The sequence below is a fragment of the Argentina anserina genome, chromosome 6, assembly GCF_933775445.1.
Source record: "Argentina anserina chromosome 6, drPotAnse1.1, whole genome shotgun sequence".
Lineage (NCBI taxonomy): Eukaryota > Viridiplantae > Streptophyta > Magnoliopsida > Rosales > Rosaceae > Argentina > Argentina anserina.
The window spans coordinates 25,302,609-25,317,984 of record NC_065877.1 but is presented as its reverse complement, the minus strand read 5'-3'; the positions used below and the strand labels follow the sequence as shown (position 1 = coordinate 25,317,984).

General features: G+C 37.0%; 3 protein-coding genes across 3 annotated transcripts; 2 read left to right on the top strand and 1 right to left on the bottom strand.

The window, feature by feature from the left end:
- Positions 1-13: 13 nt before the first annotated feature.
- Positions 14-3,008, bottom strand: LOC126800793 (30S ribosomal protein S9, mitochondrial). Its single transcript, XM_050528209.1, has 4 exons — positions 2,511-3,008; positions 1,677-2,117; positions 498-578; positions 14-392 (listed from the first exon to the last, which is right to left on the bottom strand). Exons 1-4 carry the CDS (start codon positions 2,965-2,967, stop codon positions 301-303), a joined length of 1,071 nt encoding a protein of 356 aa, XP_050384166.1. The 5' UTR covers positions 2,968-3,008; the 3' UTR covers positions 14-300.
- A 4,706-nt stretch (positions 3,009-7,714) lies between these two features.
- On the top strand, positions 7,715-9,067 carry LOC126800800 (acid phosphatase 1-like). The gene is made up of 3 exons (XM_050528216.1): positions 7,715-8,176; positions 8,489-8,698; positions 8,779-9,067. The coding sequence occupies exons 1-3, from the start codon at positions 7,779-7,781 to the stop codon at positions 8,954-8,956; spliced, it is 786 nt and encodes a 261-aa protein (XP_050384173.1). The 5' UTR covers positions 7,715-7,778; the 3' UTR covers positions 8,957-9,067.
- A 3,791-nt stretch (positions 9,068-12,858) lies between these two features.
- On the top strand, positions 12,859-15,376 carry LOC126800805 (profilin-like). Its single transcript, XM_050528222.1, has 3 exons — positions 12,859-13,087; positions 13,349-13,486; positions 14,990-15,376. Exons 1-3 carry the CDS (start codon positions 12,965-12,967, stop codon positions 15,122-15,124), a joined length of 396 nt encoding a protein of 131 aa, XP_050384179.1. The 5' UTR covers positions 12,859-12,964; the 3' UTR covers positions 15,125-15,376.

The window sequence follows — 15,376 nt, the reverse complement described above, 5'->3', positions numbered from 1 at the left end:
AGATATCAGCATCTTGGATCAAAGTTCCTCAAATGAACCAGTAGAGAACTAGTGTAAGAAATGGTACATAGGAGCTTGTATTGTACAATAAATAAAAAACCAACATAGATCTCCTTCAAGATTGAATAACTCAAACTGACCAATGCTAATTTTTTCACAATTCTTCTAAGACTGCTGGTCTATTACAAGCTACACCCACTATCAATGCCATGTAAGGCCATATGACTGAATTCAACAAGTTATTGCGGTGAATTGAAGTTCCAAACAAAACTGGTTGCACAGAATCAAACTCACAACTGATCAACGCTTGACCCATTGGAAGCTCTTTCTTGCTCCTGCTTTTCCTGGTTTTTTCCTTTCCACAACACGTGGATCCCTAGTTAAGAAACCAGCTGCAAAGACAATTGAACTGGTTAAGCAAGAAGGGATTTCTATTAACATATGGAAGAGAAAATAAAAATAATAAAATACAGATAAAGGAAGGGAAGAAATCATACAAGCTTTGAGTGTAGGACGCAAATCTGGTTCCCAATTTTGCAAGGCCCTGCTAACTCCTAATCGTATTGCTCCAACTTGACCTGGAAGAAACAAGGTTTACAGAATAAGCGCTTTATTATTTTATTTTCCCTTTCAACAGAAAAAAGTTTGATTTCTATCAGAAAAAAAAAAATCAGAGTGAAGAGGAACACTGCTCAACAGGTTGCAATATCATTGTATCCAACTCGTGTATCAAAAAATAGGCAAACAGACAACTAAAATAGTTCAACAGACTATATATGAATTAATATGTTTGTAAGTTTGTAATTATTCCACTATAATTCGTCTGTTTCTTTTTGTTTAAAATTTCATGCAAAATGCTGCAACCATTCTCAAAAGATACTTGACCCTAAAAGACACTTTATTATATGATAAGTTAAAATCATCAATACATTGAGTCAGTAACATGGACTTTGCGCAGACAAAAACTCTCCTTCTACGAGGTGAGCAGGATCCTCCTGCTACCCAGATGTGGTTGGTCTCTCTAACTTCAACAGTGATATTCACCATGCAAATAGATCAGGGTACTAAATTTCATATACGTGCAAATATAAACTTCCGGGCATTATTCTTGGACTGCTACAAACACACCTAGATACCAGTTGACATTTCCGAACGGAAATGTTAAGAGGAAGGACAGAAAGTTGGCATGATTTTCTGCCAAATAAAAATTATATACATTATAAAATTTTAAATTGGGCTATGATGGAGGGGGTCAAACCCCTAACATGGTCCAAGCCTAACTCACTTCCCACCACAACCTCACCATTTGGACTAAACTCAAGTATCTCTTCAAAACATTTATTTCATAAATCTTGTTTGGAAATAAAAAGTACTGCTAATAGTTAGTTTATCTTCAATAATGATAATCTTATCGTGACATTAATATGAGAGGCTGCACAACTCAAATACATATCATCCAGTTACCAAGAGAGAACAACCAGGATTTTTCTTTATCAAATGCTGGTCAAAATTAATTGTTGAAACCGTATTTGTGACAACATACATTGATTTATATCAGCATATAAATATAAGCAGCAAGTTCAAAGATACCATATGAAAACACCACTTGAAATAGATTTATAGATCTCAAACAAGGCAATATAAGTCGCATTTATATGCATAGGATGCAGAAGTACCTGAGAGACCACCGCCTTGAACGGTGCAATCGATGTCCCAAAGGCCCAAGGTTTTTGTCTCAGAAAAAGGTCGAAGGATAGCAGCACGATGATCGAGCATCGGAAAATAGACGTCAAACTGTTTATCATTGATGACAAAATTACCATGACCAGGTTGAATCCAGACACGCGCTATACTGCATTTCCTTCTTCCAGTTCCATAAGCTCTTCCCTTGTCATCCACTTGTCTCACTCTTGCTTTGGCAACTTCCTCCTGCTTCTGGCGCTCTATATCAGCTCTTGCAGATTTACTTGTACTTTTATGATAGCGGATGTCTTGTATATCAGGTAGTGGCGGCAATCCCTTTATCCCTTGAAAATCCTTCAATGCAATCAAACTGTCAAGCATGTCATCTGTGATTCCAGATGCGGCAATAAGGTCACCAAATGCACGGTTTGGACCTGCAAAACATTAGATTAGTATCAAATTAGGGATGTGAATTACACATTCCACGAAACTCCAGCTAGCACATACAACCTCATGCAAAAGAGGTAGCTGATCCTAACCCATTTCCCGAAATCTCGTACTTCCACGAAATCAAAAAGATCATATAAAAGAGCATATACAATAGAAATTGCTTACTGAGCATACAAACTACTGACCCAGCATCAATCAAGTCTCCTCAACAATGCATTGACAACCAAAAACACACAATTTTCTCAATGCCCATATCAAATCCAGTAGTACAGTACATAAACTAGTCTTTCTATACATCTATCTATACATTTCTCCATTCTTTACAAAACTAGAAACAAAATAGTTCAAAACTCCAAGAACACTAAAAAAGGAGATACCTTTAATTACAGCAGTGAGCTCCTCCTCCTTAATCTCAAGCCTCTTCTCCTCCTCCTTCTTCTTCTCCTCATCTTCCTCCTCCTCAATCTTCACACCTTTATCACCTTCAAACCCATCGCCGACTTTAAACAAATCGTCGTTCTTCTCTTCCTCACCTCCCAAGCTCCACGGCTTGAACCCCTCCGCCGTGTCCCACTCATCGCCGCCCTTCCACGAACCGGCGTCGGCCGTCTCGACGACGTTACCGGAGCTTTCGCCGAACAATGGATCGTAGCTCTCGTGGGTGTCTTTAGAGAGCTTCCAGACGTCGGAGGGGGACTGGTCGTCGCCGCCGCCGGAGGAGAAGAATCTGGGGAGAGTGGTGGGGTTTTGGGGCTGGGGACATGGGTGGAATTTTGAGGAGATTCGGGTTAGGAGAGAGAAATGTGAGGGTTTGGGGAGGAGACGAGAGAGCATGGTGGGTGGTGAAGACGAGAAGAAGAAATGGGGTGTGTTTGATTTTGTTTAAGAGTGAAGATGGGGACTGTAAACTCCAAACCCAGCACAGCGGCGATGCGACGGAGGAAGGTGTAGGTGGGTTTTTGGGCTAACCCAACATGTTTTCAACCATAAGAGAGAAGGATGGAGAGTCCATTGCGTCTTGGGCTAGCCCAACAAAGATTAGTATTGAAATGATTTTAACCGAGTTTGACGAACATGGGTAATGGAGTTAGTAAGAGTGCAAGTGTGGAATACTTAGTAAAATGTCAAGTCTTTATTCTTATTTTGGCGACTAGAGGCTGGAAGGAGTTATGCAACCTTGGTTTTCATGTTATTAGTTGTAGGTTTTTTATGTGCGAATTCTCCTGCCTTCTGGTCATATGGCTTCCGGTGTTTGTGTCCACGAGCATAATGATGTAAGTTGTCTTCTGTCTGTGATTTTACTCGATGCAATTCCATTAAAAAAAAAAATTTGGTGGCCATGAGGAAGCGTTCTGACAAAATCTCTTGTACGTATAACATAGTTCTAGACCTCTAGGCCTTTTAAATGAAGCATGCTTTGTATTGTATGTGTAGGCCTTAAAGATACACTATTTTATAAGAAGATGAGTAATTTTTATTATGATGACTTGAGTAACAAGCTCAAGTATGTTTTCAATTGTTCCAAGGAAGCCTCATCACCTGGGCTCCTCCAAATCTTTTGCAAACTCCTATCAATGACGGCTTTTAGATTTATTCTAGAAGTGTTCTTTCAATATTGGAGACTTAAATTTGTATCTTCTTTGATGAAAATACTAGAAAAGGTAGATTATGGACACGATTCAGTCAACAATTTCATTGATTGCTCACCCATATCAGAAAATTTTCATAGATCAAACTCGTTAATTTGTCTGCATCGATATATCGTTGACTTTATATTCATTGGCAAACAAAATGAGAACGCTTATATAGGCCAATCCTTGAAATTGAAATCTACTGTATAACATACATAGGGTAAATTCTGCATGTAGGATTATTAGACAGGGTGATCATCTCTCTCCTTATTTGTTTATCCTAGCAATGAAGCCTTTTATCCGTAATTTGAATTGTCTTGCTACTAATTGCAAATCCCATGTAGGATTATTATCTTCTCCTTGTGATTTCAGGATTGCGAACTTAATGTTTGCAGATGACTATTTAATTTTTGCTAAAGCATCTAGAAGAGGAGCTGACAACATTGCAAAGGTTTTACAAGCTTTCTCAACTGCTTCAGGTCAAAAGATTAATTTCCATAAATCTTCATTGTATTTTCCTCAAATGTAGCTAATAGCCTTGGAAATGATATTGTCAGCATACTTAGCATTCAACATAAAACAACCATTGGAAAAGTATCTTGGCATTCCTAATGTTGTGTTCTGAAAAGACCGGGTTAATACTACGGAGCTTTTGATGAAAATAACAAATAAGCTTGCAGGATAGAAGTGAGGAACTCTCTTTAAGGCTGGGAGACTGACCCTCATTAAATCCAACCTTGTAAGTATGTCGAATCATACTATGTCGTGTTTAAATGCTCAAAGAAAGTAAGTGACAAAATTGACAAGCAAACTTGAACCTTTTTATGGGGAAATGATATGAAATGCTTGCCTATTAGTTGGGACCAAGTCTATAGACCTAAGTATCTCGGAGGGTTGGGAATAAGACCAACGGCTTATTTCAACAATGCAGCAATTGCAAAGCTAGCTTGGAAGATGTTACAGGATAAGGACAATTGGTGGGTGTAAATTATGGAAAAGAAGTAATTAAGGAAATGTTCTTTTTTTTTGCAGGCCAAGAAGAAGCAAACTAACTCTTTGGCATGGAAAGGAGTGCTCGACGCTAGAGAGCTGATCATGAAAGGTATGAGATGGATACTTAGAAACGTTAAAACTATAAATGTCTGGACTTTTAATTGGACTTTTGATTTTCCATTAGCTAATTTGGTGAGTAGTGATAAACTACACCTCATCAATTGGGATAATAATGCGGAGCAGTTTTTCATTAACAAGAGCTGGAATACAGATAAATTGGCTATCTTTTTCGACCCTACTTTGGTTAAGCAAATTATAGGGATTCCAATCCCACATTGTGATCAAGAGGACATATATGTTTGGGGTCCTTCCTCTACATGTAAATTCTCTATTAAATCTGTCACTTGGCTCCAAATTAATGAAAAAAGCAAGCATGAGCAGATTGCTTTAATTAATAGGATGTGGAAACTAAATTTACAGCCAAAGGTTAAATTCTTTGCTTGGCTCCTTCTTCAGAAAAGACTGAAAACCAGGGACATATTGTCTCGTTTTAGTTATATTGATGATAATTCATGTCCTATGTGTGATTTGAACAATGAGACTGCATACCACCTCTTTGGTAGTTGCACCTTGACTCAGGAAGTTTGGAATTTATCTGATTTTGATACTAACATTGATTGGCCAAGTGGCTATTTACATGTTTTCAAGAAATTATTTTTGGATAAACCATATGATGAAGCTCTGTTTGCCAAAGCTCTCATTTTATGTTGGCAAATCTGGAAGGCAAGAAATGATGTCATTTTTAATGATAAAATAAATACTACATTAAATGTGGTGGCAGCAACAGCTGAAGAACTGTGCAAGTCTTGATGGTGGAAGTAGTAGGAGGGGATGCTAAAAAAGCAACAACACCATTAGGTGGAACCCTCCCCCTGCAAACACCATTAAGATTAATTTTGATGGCTCGGTACATGCTGTTGTCAGTGGCTTTGTTCTTCGTGATTGCAATGCAAGGCTCCTTGTAGCAGCAACAAAAAATGTTGGAAGAACCACGGTCCTGGTTGCTGAAGCTTTGACACTTAGGGACAGTTTGATCATAGTGAATGAGAAAGGACTTCACAATCTAGAGGTGAAAGGCAACTCTAAGCTTGTTATTTATGTGGGAATGGAGTTTCGAGTGTTCCATGGAGACTTCTTAGCATAGTGAAAGATATCTGATCACTAGCTTCATGCTTTAACTCAATATCTTTCAAACAAATTTTTAGGGAATCAAACTTTGTAGCTGATGTTGTTGCCAATCTTGGCCATAGTTTTAATCACGGGGCTAGCTAGTTGGTTTGATTGTGTGTCAAGTGCAGCTATTAATGCCTTTGTATTTGACATTGTATAATGTAGGTGCCCTAGATGCTTCTTTATTTAATATATTTTATTTCGTATCAAAAAAATTCTGCATGACAGTAACATGTTAAAAGGAGTGGCCGACCATATAAAATTCAGATAATATGCAATCCAGAATGCTCAATGAATCTGTTCAACTTTTTTCTTACAAAGTTTGAAGTAGCAGAAAAGCATTTATATGCCAAATTATGAAATTCAACAAAGTTCACCCATATATACATACAACTCAACATTTAGCTATACATAGTACTCATCACTACAACTGCAACTCGTGCATGCTTATTGCAATCTGCAACTAACCGTTATTAGACCACTCCTCCTGTCCTCCATGTGCATGCATGCTAATAACTTCCATTCAATTATATATATATATATATATATATATATATATTTTTTTTTTTTTCCTAACTCAAACTCTATTCATTTAAATTATTTCTCTTTTTTACTCAAAAAAATTTATTTATCTGTTAACAAAAGACGCAAAGCCTATGTTGATCATGAGTAGGAGAAAACATAAACACATTTCACCCTCAGATGCTACGTTACAATCAAAATATGAAAAATTTAAATTATTTCTCTTATAACAAAAGACGCAAAGCCTATAATGATCTTGAGTATGAGAATACATGAATACATTTCACTCTCGGAATCTACATTACAATCGAAATATGAAAAACTACCAAATCTCAAAAACCTAGCTTCCTAACAATTTTTAAGCTAAAAGTCTAAAACCCTAAGAATAAGCTCCAAAATCCAAAACCAAACATGTTTGCAAAACTAACATATTTAAGAAACCTGGAACCGCCATATACATTGAAGGAGTCTCCCCGAGAGAGGACAACCTCCACCACCATATATGCCATATGTTCAATATGTCATGTGAAATCATTCATTTAAATGGCCGCATGCTCGTGTGAAGATGGTTATTATATACAATCCGCTATTACCTTTTTGCAAGATATGACAAGGCTTCATTTTATTTTATTTTTTTAACTTTTGGCTTGTAATACTTGTTTATCCTTACCCACGCTTGGTCAAAAGAAAATCACTAGCTTTTGATTCTTTAATAGAAATGTTATTGATTCAAATTACATATGGAAGATGTTAACGGGATGGTTTAAACAAGGTTTTGAGTTCGAAATTTTGTGGATGCAGCATCATGCGGTTGGAGAGTCAACCACTCTACGGAGACCATCAAACACTCAGAATGGATGACTTGTAAATGAGTACGAACCCGATATGTCAAATCATTTTAAGTATAAATTGCATATGGAACATGTTAATATGCTACAACATTCCTCTAAATTTGACAATTACCGGCGGGTCTCAATTCCAAAACTCCCATCTGTTTAACTAATACGCACGAACAAATCATAATCATCGGATGTTATAATGCTGAATATATATAACTCTCAATTCCTTATAAGCAGTTGGGTCACTCATTTCCTTCATTTCTTGAGTTTATGACTAGCCAGCCACCCGTCATGGGGCAGCCTTGTAAATACTCTGAATCCCTAGTCCTTTTCAGATAAACGAGCCCTATATAACATGCACACATTGGCCGGCAATATTGATCAGCACCAGTTTCCTCTCTTACCAAGACCAAAGCAAAAGAGGTACATCATGGAACTGGTGCCGTTTCTATTCTTCTTCTTCCTAACCACCATAGTAGCAACAATCCAAGCTTCAGATAGATCAATATCCCACCAGATTCATGTCCTCCGGCCACAAACCGGTTCTCACGGCAGGCACGTCCCCGGCATTTCATGCATGAGCTGGAGACTCGGCGTCGAAGCCCACAACATCCTCGGCTGGACGACTGTTCCGGCTGTCTGTGAACGCTATGTAGGAAACTACATGCTCGGCCACCAGTACAGACAGGACTCGAAAGCTGTTACTAATGAAGCTCTGCTCTACGCTAAGAGCCTGAACCTTACAAAGGACGGCAAGAACTTGTGGGTCTTCGACATAGATGAGACTGCTCTCTCCAACCTGCCTTATTATGCTCGCCATGGATTCGGGTAAGTCCTTTTCTTCATCATAGTCCCTTCTTAACAGAGGCAATTAGGAAGTTAATTGTCTGAACTCTGAAGTCACATTTCATTTGCTAATTAGTTTACACAATTACACATAATTTTGATATAGTCAAAGTAGTTGATATGATTTTGGGATGACCAGTCATTGAGATTGAGACATAATAGAATATTTACCTCATAATGCACTGGCAGTTGCTTCATCAGATCAATTGATTTCTATAAGACTTTCGCTGCAATAGATATATGTCTTCGTAGGGTCAGCTGGCCTTGGTATGAATTGAATCTTTGAAATTTCAGGGCGGAGCTATACAATTCAACTGCATTCAACGCCTGGGTCTTAGAAGGCACAGCCCCAGCTTTGCCTGAGAGTCTAAGACTGTACAGTAAGTTAATGGCTCTCGGAATTAAGGTCGCATTCATAACTGGAAGAGGAGAATCTCAAAGACGTATCACAGAAATCAATCTCAAATTTGTTGGATACCTTAATTGGGAGAAGCTTATTCTAAAGTAAGCATTGTAAATCTTTGGCTTTATTTTCTCTTTTTTACAAATTAAGCTTTAAGTTTAACCCTTTTCATTGCGTGCAGGAATACATCTTATTCCGGTAACACATCGGTTGTGTATAAATCATCGGAGAGAAGGAAACTTGAAGAGAGTGAATATAGGATAATTGGGAACATTGGTGATCAATGGAGCGATCTCTTAGGCACTAATGTGGATTATCGGACCTTCAAGTTGCCCGATCCAATGTATTACATTAATTGAACAATAGTTATTCTTCTTTCACTAGGTTGAACATTTTATCAAGCTTATCGAACGTTCAAATAAAATGACCAAGCTATGATGTGATGATACTAATCAATTATTCGTTTCTAACATTTTGTCTCAGTCGGTGCATTTTAATACTTTTATTTGGCTATGCAAAAATCACATGATGTGGGCTTGTGGCAGAAGAAATAATTTCTTCTCCATGTCTGCATGCTTCTTCCACGTTTTGTATTTACAATGTTCATATTTTATCTTCGAATGAGTAAATTACACATAACAACTCACTGTATACATCTGAGAAGCTCAAGTTGATTTCGAGCCAGCAATCACTACAAAACGAACAAGTGGAAGCGGCAAGCACACAAGGACACACACACGGCCAAAAATAAGTGCTGAAGAGGCGGATTAATTGGGATACGATTATACACATCCTCCTTCAAATAACTACCACAAATTGCAAATACCTGCCGGCGGCTGCCCAAACCCACTAATGCGCAGCGCCAGCCATAACGAGAATTTCTGCCATGCGCATGCAACCATGCTATATATGACCTAAGAACCGAAAAACTCCGTGACCCAGCTAAGAACGGAAATAAACTCGCAGTCGTAGGGATAAAAGAAATCAAATCTTTCTTAGGAGTCCACTAAAGCTTTCTAGAATGCAAAATATATGCTAACTTCACTGCTGATGATCGTTACGCAGTGGAACATGTTCTAAGTGTAAAACACCTTTTTTTTTTTAACGAGAATCCCATTCTTAGAGCTGGTATCCGCACTTACAATCAAAGTAAAAAGAAAAAAGAAAGGAATTTAGAACAAAAACTCGCAATCGTGCACACCCCTATGCGAGTAAATAGACTCCTCTCCTACAAACTAATGGATATAGATCCGCTACTTGCCTGACACACAATTGTGGTACAAGCACGTCTAAACCTCCTCACACAATACTTTTAAAGACTTTTAAAGATTGATGAGAGTTGTACCGTGAATTTGAGACTAGCTAGTGTATGCAGGTGTGTTGAGGTGTATAGACAAGGCGCACGAGGTTGTGCTCCAGAGTTGTCTGCATAAGCGCGTTTGGAGTATTGTTTAGCTTATGGTATCCGCCACCATGTTTAGATGAGAAATCATTCGAGCAAAAAAATAGTGATCTAGATCGATAACCATGTAGAGATTTGCGGGCATGTCACATAAGTATAATTTATAGATTTACACTTTTGCTTCTGGTAATAATATTCTATGAGATAAAGTAAATAGAAAAAAAATCTTCGTGGTGGAGGTCTATAATTCCACTTCTTTCAATGCCTGGGGAGTAGTGCTAGAGACACCAAAAGTTTATACCAAAATCAATATACCAAATGATGTGGCTGTGCCAACACCATCAGCTATATTTGGAAAGAATTGCTAACACGGATTTTCTTTACTAATTCTTTAATTAAAAAAATAAATTAGGAAAAATTTAAAACATTTATTTATAATATAAAAATCCAAACATATTGCAATGCCCTCCGGTCGTCCTCATCAAAGGGACATTGATTATTTGAAATTACATATGGTTGGTTTAGCAAGACCACTGAACAACTATTTTTCATTGGTGGGAGTCATTATTATTTGATTGATTGAATCAATCTTTCAGATCAATCTTAAAAGAATAAATTGTAAAAAGAAACGGCAGAATGAGAAGAAGAAAAGAATCTTGGTAACTTCTTTGGCTTCTGGAGCTTGGCTTCTCTTTTTATTGGTCTGTTCTTTGGCTTTAGTTGTAGTTTGATTTTCGTTGGTAATTTGAATGACATCTACTTCTTAATTCTCGCCTTCTTAAAAATGAAGATCCTTTTGACACAAAAAGAAAATGGTTGTTATTGATTCAGTTTAATAACTGAGTAGAAGAGTTTTAGAACCGTTTCATATGGCTTCCAGACACGTATATATATATATATATATAATTTTTTTGAAAATATATTTTGTATATATATATATATTTCGATTTCAAACATATTTTCGTAAATTTTAATTTTTTAAATTATATTTTAGAAATATTATTATGATGAAAAAAATAAATGATAAAAAAATTATAATAATTAGAACTGTTAGATTAACAAGAATATGATTGTTTTTTCATTTAAAATGATATTTTTATATAATTTTAATTGTTGATGTGACAATGTGACGTTGCATACCACGTAAGATTGCAACACCAGATTTGGCGCCATATCATGGAAGCAAATTTTCCGACCATCCAAACTTTGCTCACCTATGCATACCTTCCTAAATTCACGACACGTGTCTTCTTATTTAACTATGACAAATTTGTTTCCCCATATTATGGCGCCCTAGACCCTAGTACTCCGGAAGCAAATATACCGACTACATTTTTTGACCACCCTCATGCCCACCCACCTAAATGAAAGACACGTGTCTTTTTTACTTATTATAGTTATACTATAGTTAATTCTTAAATTTTTTAAATTAATTATTGATTTATTTTTACCATGTGTTATTCATTTATATAGATAATTATGATTATACCATAGTTAATTTAGGACACATAACTTTTATCTAAGTGGGTGGACATAATGGTGGTAAAAAAAGGTGGTCGGCAAATTTACTTCCTAGCACTCCTCATAAAAACTTGTACATTTTCCATATCATTACTCTCTAGTCTCATAATATAAAGATTGATGAATTGGCAAGTGCCACGTCATTTGGTATCCATATTTTGTATAAAATTTTGGTGTATCAAGCATTTTCCATGCCTGGGTCGTCAAAACATGATCAACACCAGAAAAACTCTAGGGCCGCCACATACCGATCTTATCACTGCATCACAATCCCCGCCCTTGCCAAAGCCCCGCGTTCGTATTAGAAAACCTAGGGGCTAGGGCTCAATGCAAATATGCTCTGATCGACTCCTAAACAAGCAATTTAATAAAATGCTTTGTTGTTTGTACCAAGGCCGATCCAAAGTTTTCAAGGGTCGGGTGAGAAAAGAAAAATTGGCCCTTCATATTCATATAAAAAAGATGTTTAAAAATAATAAAATTAATTTATGAAAATAATTTCATTAGAAGTACAAAAATCTTGTTTACTAATTGAATATTACGTTTCTAATCTCATGAAATAAATTTTAAAAAACTGGTTCAGTATTAAGCCTACTATCATTTTCAGTTTTTTATGTTTACAAACATATAAAAGGTATATAAAATATGTTTTTTTAATAAGTTATCATTTGTTGGATCGGGATGAGTTTCACTAAACACCAACCCAAGAGAATGGAAGGGTAAAAGAAAATACAAATAGACACAACACTCAAATAAGGAAATTATTACAAATAATAAAATTAAAATAAAACAGCAAAAAGAAAAGTCGAACCTATCACCTCCAATTTATTTTTAAGCATTTAAAAGGGTCTCAAACCATCTGAATCAGAGCATTAGTTATGTTAAGAATCATACTATTTTAATTTATTCACTACGAGTTCTTCACCGGAATTACACAAAGAAAAAGGGTCATTCCGATGGTGGCAGCACCAGGACCGCCCCTAGTTTGTACGTATTGTTTGTGATTCAAAAGTCAAAACATGTTCATATAACTCTGCATACGTTTTACCATTTCTAAACTCAAACCACACAATTATGAATTATTAATTGAAACATGAAAATCTTTCACCAAAAAAGTACGCATGTATTCTTACACATGAATGCGTTATGTTGGGATGAAACTCATTAAAGGGTATATAGGAATTAGGAAACCGCTGTAGGTAGAGTTGGTGGACGTGACGGGCAGTCCGCAGTCATGTTCACCGACGCCACACCCTTACGTGTTATGTACGGTCCGATGGGCCCACACTGAAAGACGAGCTTTCCACTACCAAAAATTAGCTGATTATAAATACAGACACACCATTCTCCTTCCGACCAGGAAATACGGAGGGAGAGAGGCTCCGACAGTGTATCTTCATAACCAAAGCTTGACAAACTCGACGGTCCGGATTCAATCGCCAAAATGTCGTGGCAGACTTACGTCGACGACCACCTGATGTGCAACATCGAAGGCAACCATCTCGCTTCCGCTGCCATCGTCGGTCACGACGGCAGCGTCTGGGCTCAGAGCTCCAACTTCCCCAAGGTTCTCAATTTCCATTTCCTTTTCCTCGTTGGTTAAATTACATCTGTGCCTTTCGTATCTGTTTGATAGAATTGATATGGATCTGTTGTCTGCGTGTTGAAATTGTTAATTACTGTGATTCTGGGGCAATGTTAGTAATGCATGAAGAATATGTGGTATTTAATATTGAAGCGTGTATGATTTTATATAAGGAAAGAAGGAATGTAGCATCGTTGTAATGAGTGATTGAGTGTGAGGTTGATTATGTTATGCTGTGTGTAGTTTAAGGCTGAAGAGATTACGGCGATCATGAAAGATTTCAATGAGCCGGGGACTCTTGCCCCGACTGGTCTGCACCTTGCCGGCACTAAGTACATGGTTATTCAAGGCGAGGGTGGAGCTGTTATTCGTGGCAAGAAGGTTAGTTTATTTTGCTCCTTTCCTGCTTATGATGCTTTGTAAATGTATGAATGAATGATAATATTGTTATACCTTTTTGTTGTGATTGGTCTGTTGGTTTTCTCGGAAGTCTAAATAGAGTCTTAACTTTTAAGAAGATCTCCTAAGATTGTTGATCCGGATTGTCAGTCCATACTGAACCCCAAGACTAGAAAAGAAAAAAATTCCGATGAAGAGGAATGTGAAACATGTCTAAATATCTTCAATTATGAGAACACATCTCATGTATCGCATATTAAGATCGTATATATAGGATGTAACTACGAATGTTTCACACGACATCATTGGAAGACATGGGGAGAAATATATACATGCATGTGTGTGTAGCAGTAGTAGTATTTTTCATATGGATTGTCATATGAATTAAGGCCAGAGAAGAAGGCTTCTCGAGCTCCACCAACCAGAGTTAAAGCCACAATTAGAGCTTATTTAATGACCCTGAGCTACAGTTTGATGGTTCTTGGGTTAATTCTGCTGTTTCATATTTTTATCTATACAGTATGTACATGTTATTTATCATCGTGGAAGTTATGACATATGAAATAACATTTCCAAATCACCCAAGTACATAAGCTGTTTAAAGCTTGGGTTCCATAGACTATTTTGTGATGAGCCCAAGCTTAGTTTACTAGTAACTTGACTTGGTTGCAGTCCTAACTCCTTTTTTATTTCTTTTTTTTTTAAGAACAATAGTGGAAGGCACAACTTAAATAATGGAAACTTTCATTCAATAATTTCATCTAGAAAAGGTCTTCTCAAGTCATTATCCATTTCTCAGTAAGAAGGGTCACATGAATTGGTATAAAGTATGCAATGAAGACTAAAGGAACTGCTCACGTCTGTAAAGGAATTGCTGACCATCTGAAAACTCAGGATTCTCGTGTGGACTGCTCATACACATGCATGTAATTAACTACTGGTCCTGGTCGGTTCACCCATTTTGATATTTCAAAGTTTGAATTACCAATATCATCTGTTGAAGTTTCTTCATGTTGTTGCACCTTCTAATTTGCTGCTGACTATAGGACTTTAGAATCTTCTGATGAAGTTTCTTCATGTTATTGCACCATCTAATTTGCTGCATATTAAATGGCTTTAGATGATAGTGTGTCGTCAAGATTGAATAATAGACCTTCAATGTTTCTAACGTGGACCATCCTAGAAGACATTTCTCTTCTTAACTTTTAGAATTTTTTAAAATTCTACTGAGTTATGAGTCCCGTTGAGAGTACACAAGCAATTCATGTAAATTGAATACAGTTGATCAGAAAGCCCTCCCAACTAACTGGATGTCCCTCATGAATTATGAGGTCCATTATTTTAGGAATGGAGCTATGTACAACTCCCCAACTTAAATTGCACCATACTGTCTGTAATTTTCTCCTCTAATGTCCCATGCAAGGGGGTTAATTGCATCATTCAGCTGAGTGCAGTCAAATTTAATTTGTATTGAATATTCTGCAGGGCTCCGGAGGTGTAACTGTGAAGAAAACTTGCCAGGCTTTGGTTTTTGGTATATATGAAGAGCCTTTGACACCAGGACAATGTAATATGATTGTGGAGAGCTTGGGAGATTACCTGATTGATCAGGGTCTGTAGGATCGCATCTCTCCCCGTATGGTGTTCATATTTTCATTTCTATTTTTTCTTGGGGTTCATGGTGTGGCTTCTTGCATTGGTGGTGTTGCTTAAAATTACCGTGTGGAAACAGTGAAAAGAGTTATGGTGTTTAGGATTCGATACCCTTGGTTTACATGGTTTATGTATTTTTATTTACCCAGCTGTTTGCTTGCTTTAGATCTAAATATCATTGGATTACACTATATGATAAAGAGAAATGATCTTTCATTA

Bases quoted from the DNA above. Each gene is read 5' to 3' on its own strand.
- LOC126800793 (XM_050528209.1), bottom strand. From the start codon at position 2,967: ATGCTCTCTCGTCTCCTCCCCAAACCCTCACATTTCTCTCTCCTAACC. The intron at 2,118-2,510 runs GTATCTCCTTTT...AATGTTTTGCAG, and splicing joins GCTCACTGCTGTAATTAAAG to GTCCAAACCGTGCATTTGGT. The intron at 579-1,676 runs GTACTTCTGCAT...TGTTTCTTCCAG, and splicing joins TCAAGGCGGTGGTCTCTCAG to GTCAAGTTGGAGCAATACGA.
- LOC126800800 (XM_050528216.1), top strand. From the start codon at position 7,779: ATGGAACTGGTGCCGTTTCTATTCTTCTTCTTCCTAACCACCATAGTA. The intron at 8,177-8,488 runs GTAAGTCCTTTT...TTGAAATTTCAG, and splicing joins TATGCTCGCCATGGATTCGG to GGCGGAGCTATACAATTCAA. The intron at 8,699-8,778 runs GTAAGCATTGTA...CATTGCGTGCAG, and splicing joins TGGGAGAAGCTTATTCTAAA to GAATACATCTTATTCCGGTA.
- LOC126800805 (XM_050528222.1), top strand. From the start codon at position 12,965: ATGTCGTGGCAGACTTACGTCGACGACCACCTGATGTGCAACATCGAA. The intron at 13,088-13,348 runs GTTCTCAATTTC...TGCTGTGTGTAG, and splicing joins AGAGCTCCAACTTCCCCAAG to TTTAAGGCTGAAGAGATTAC. The intron at 13,487-14,989 runs GTTAGTTTATTT...AATATTCTGCAG, and splicing joins CTGTTATTCGTGGCAAGAAG to GGCTCCGGAGGTGTAACTGT.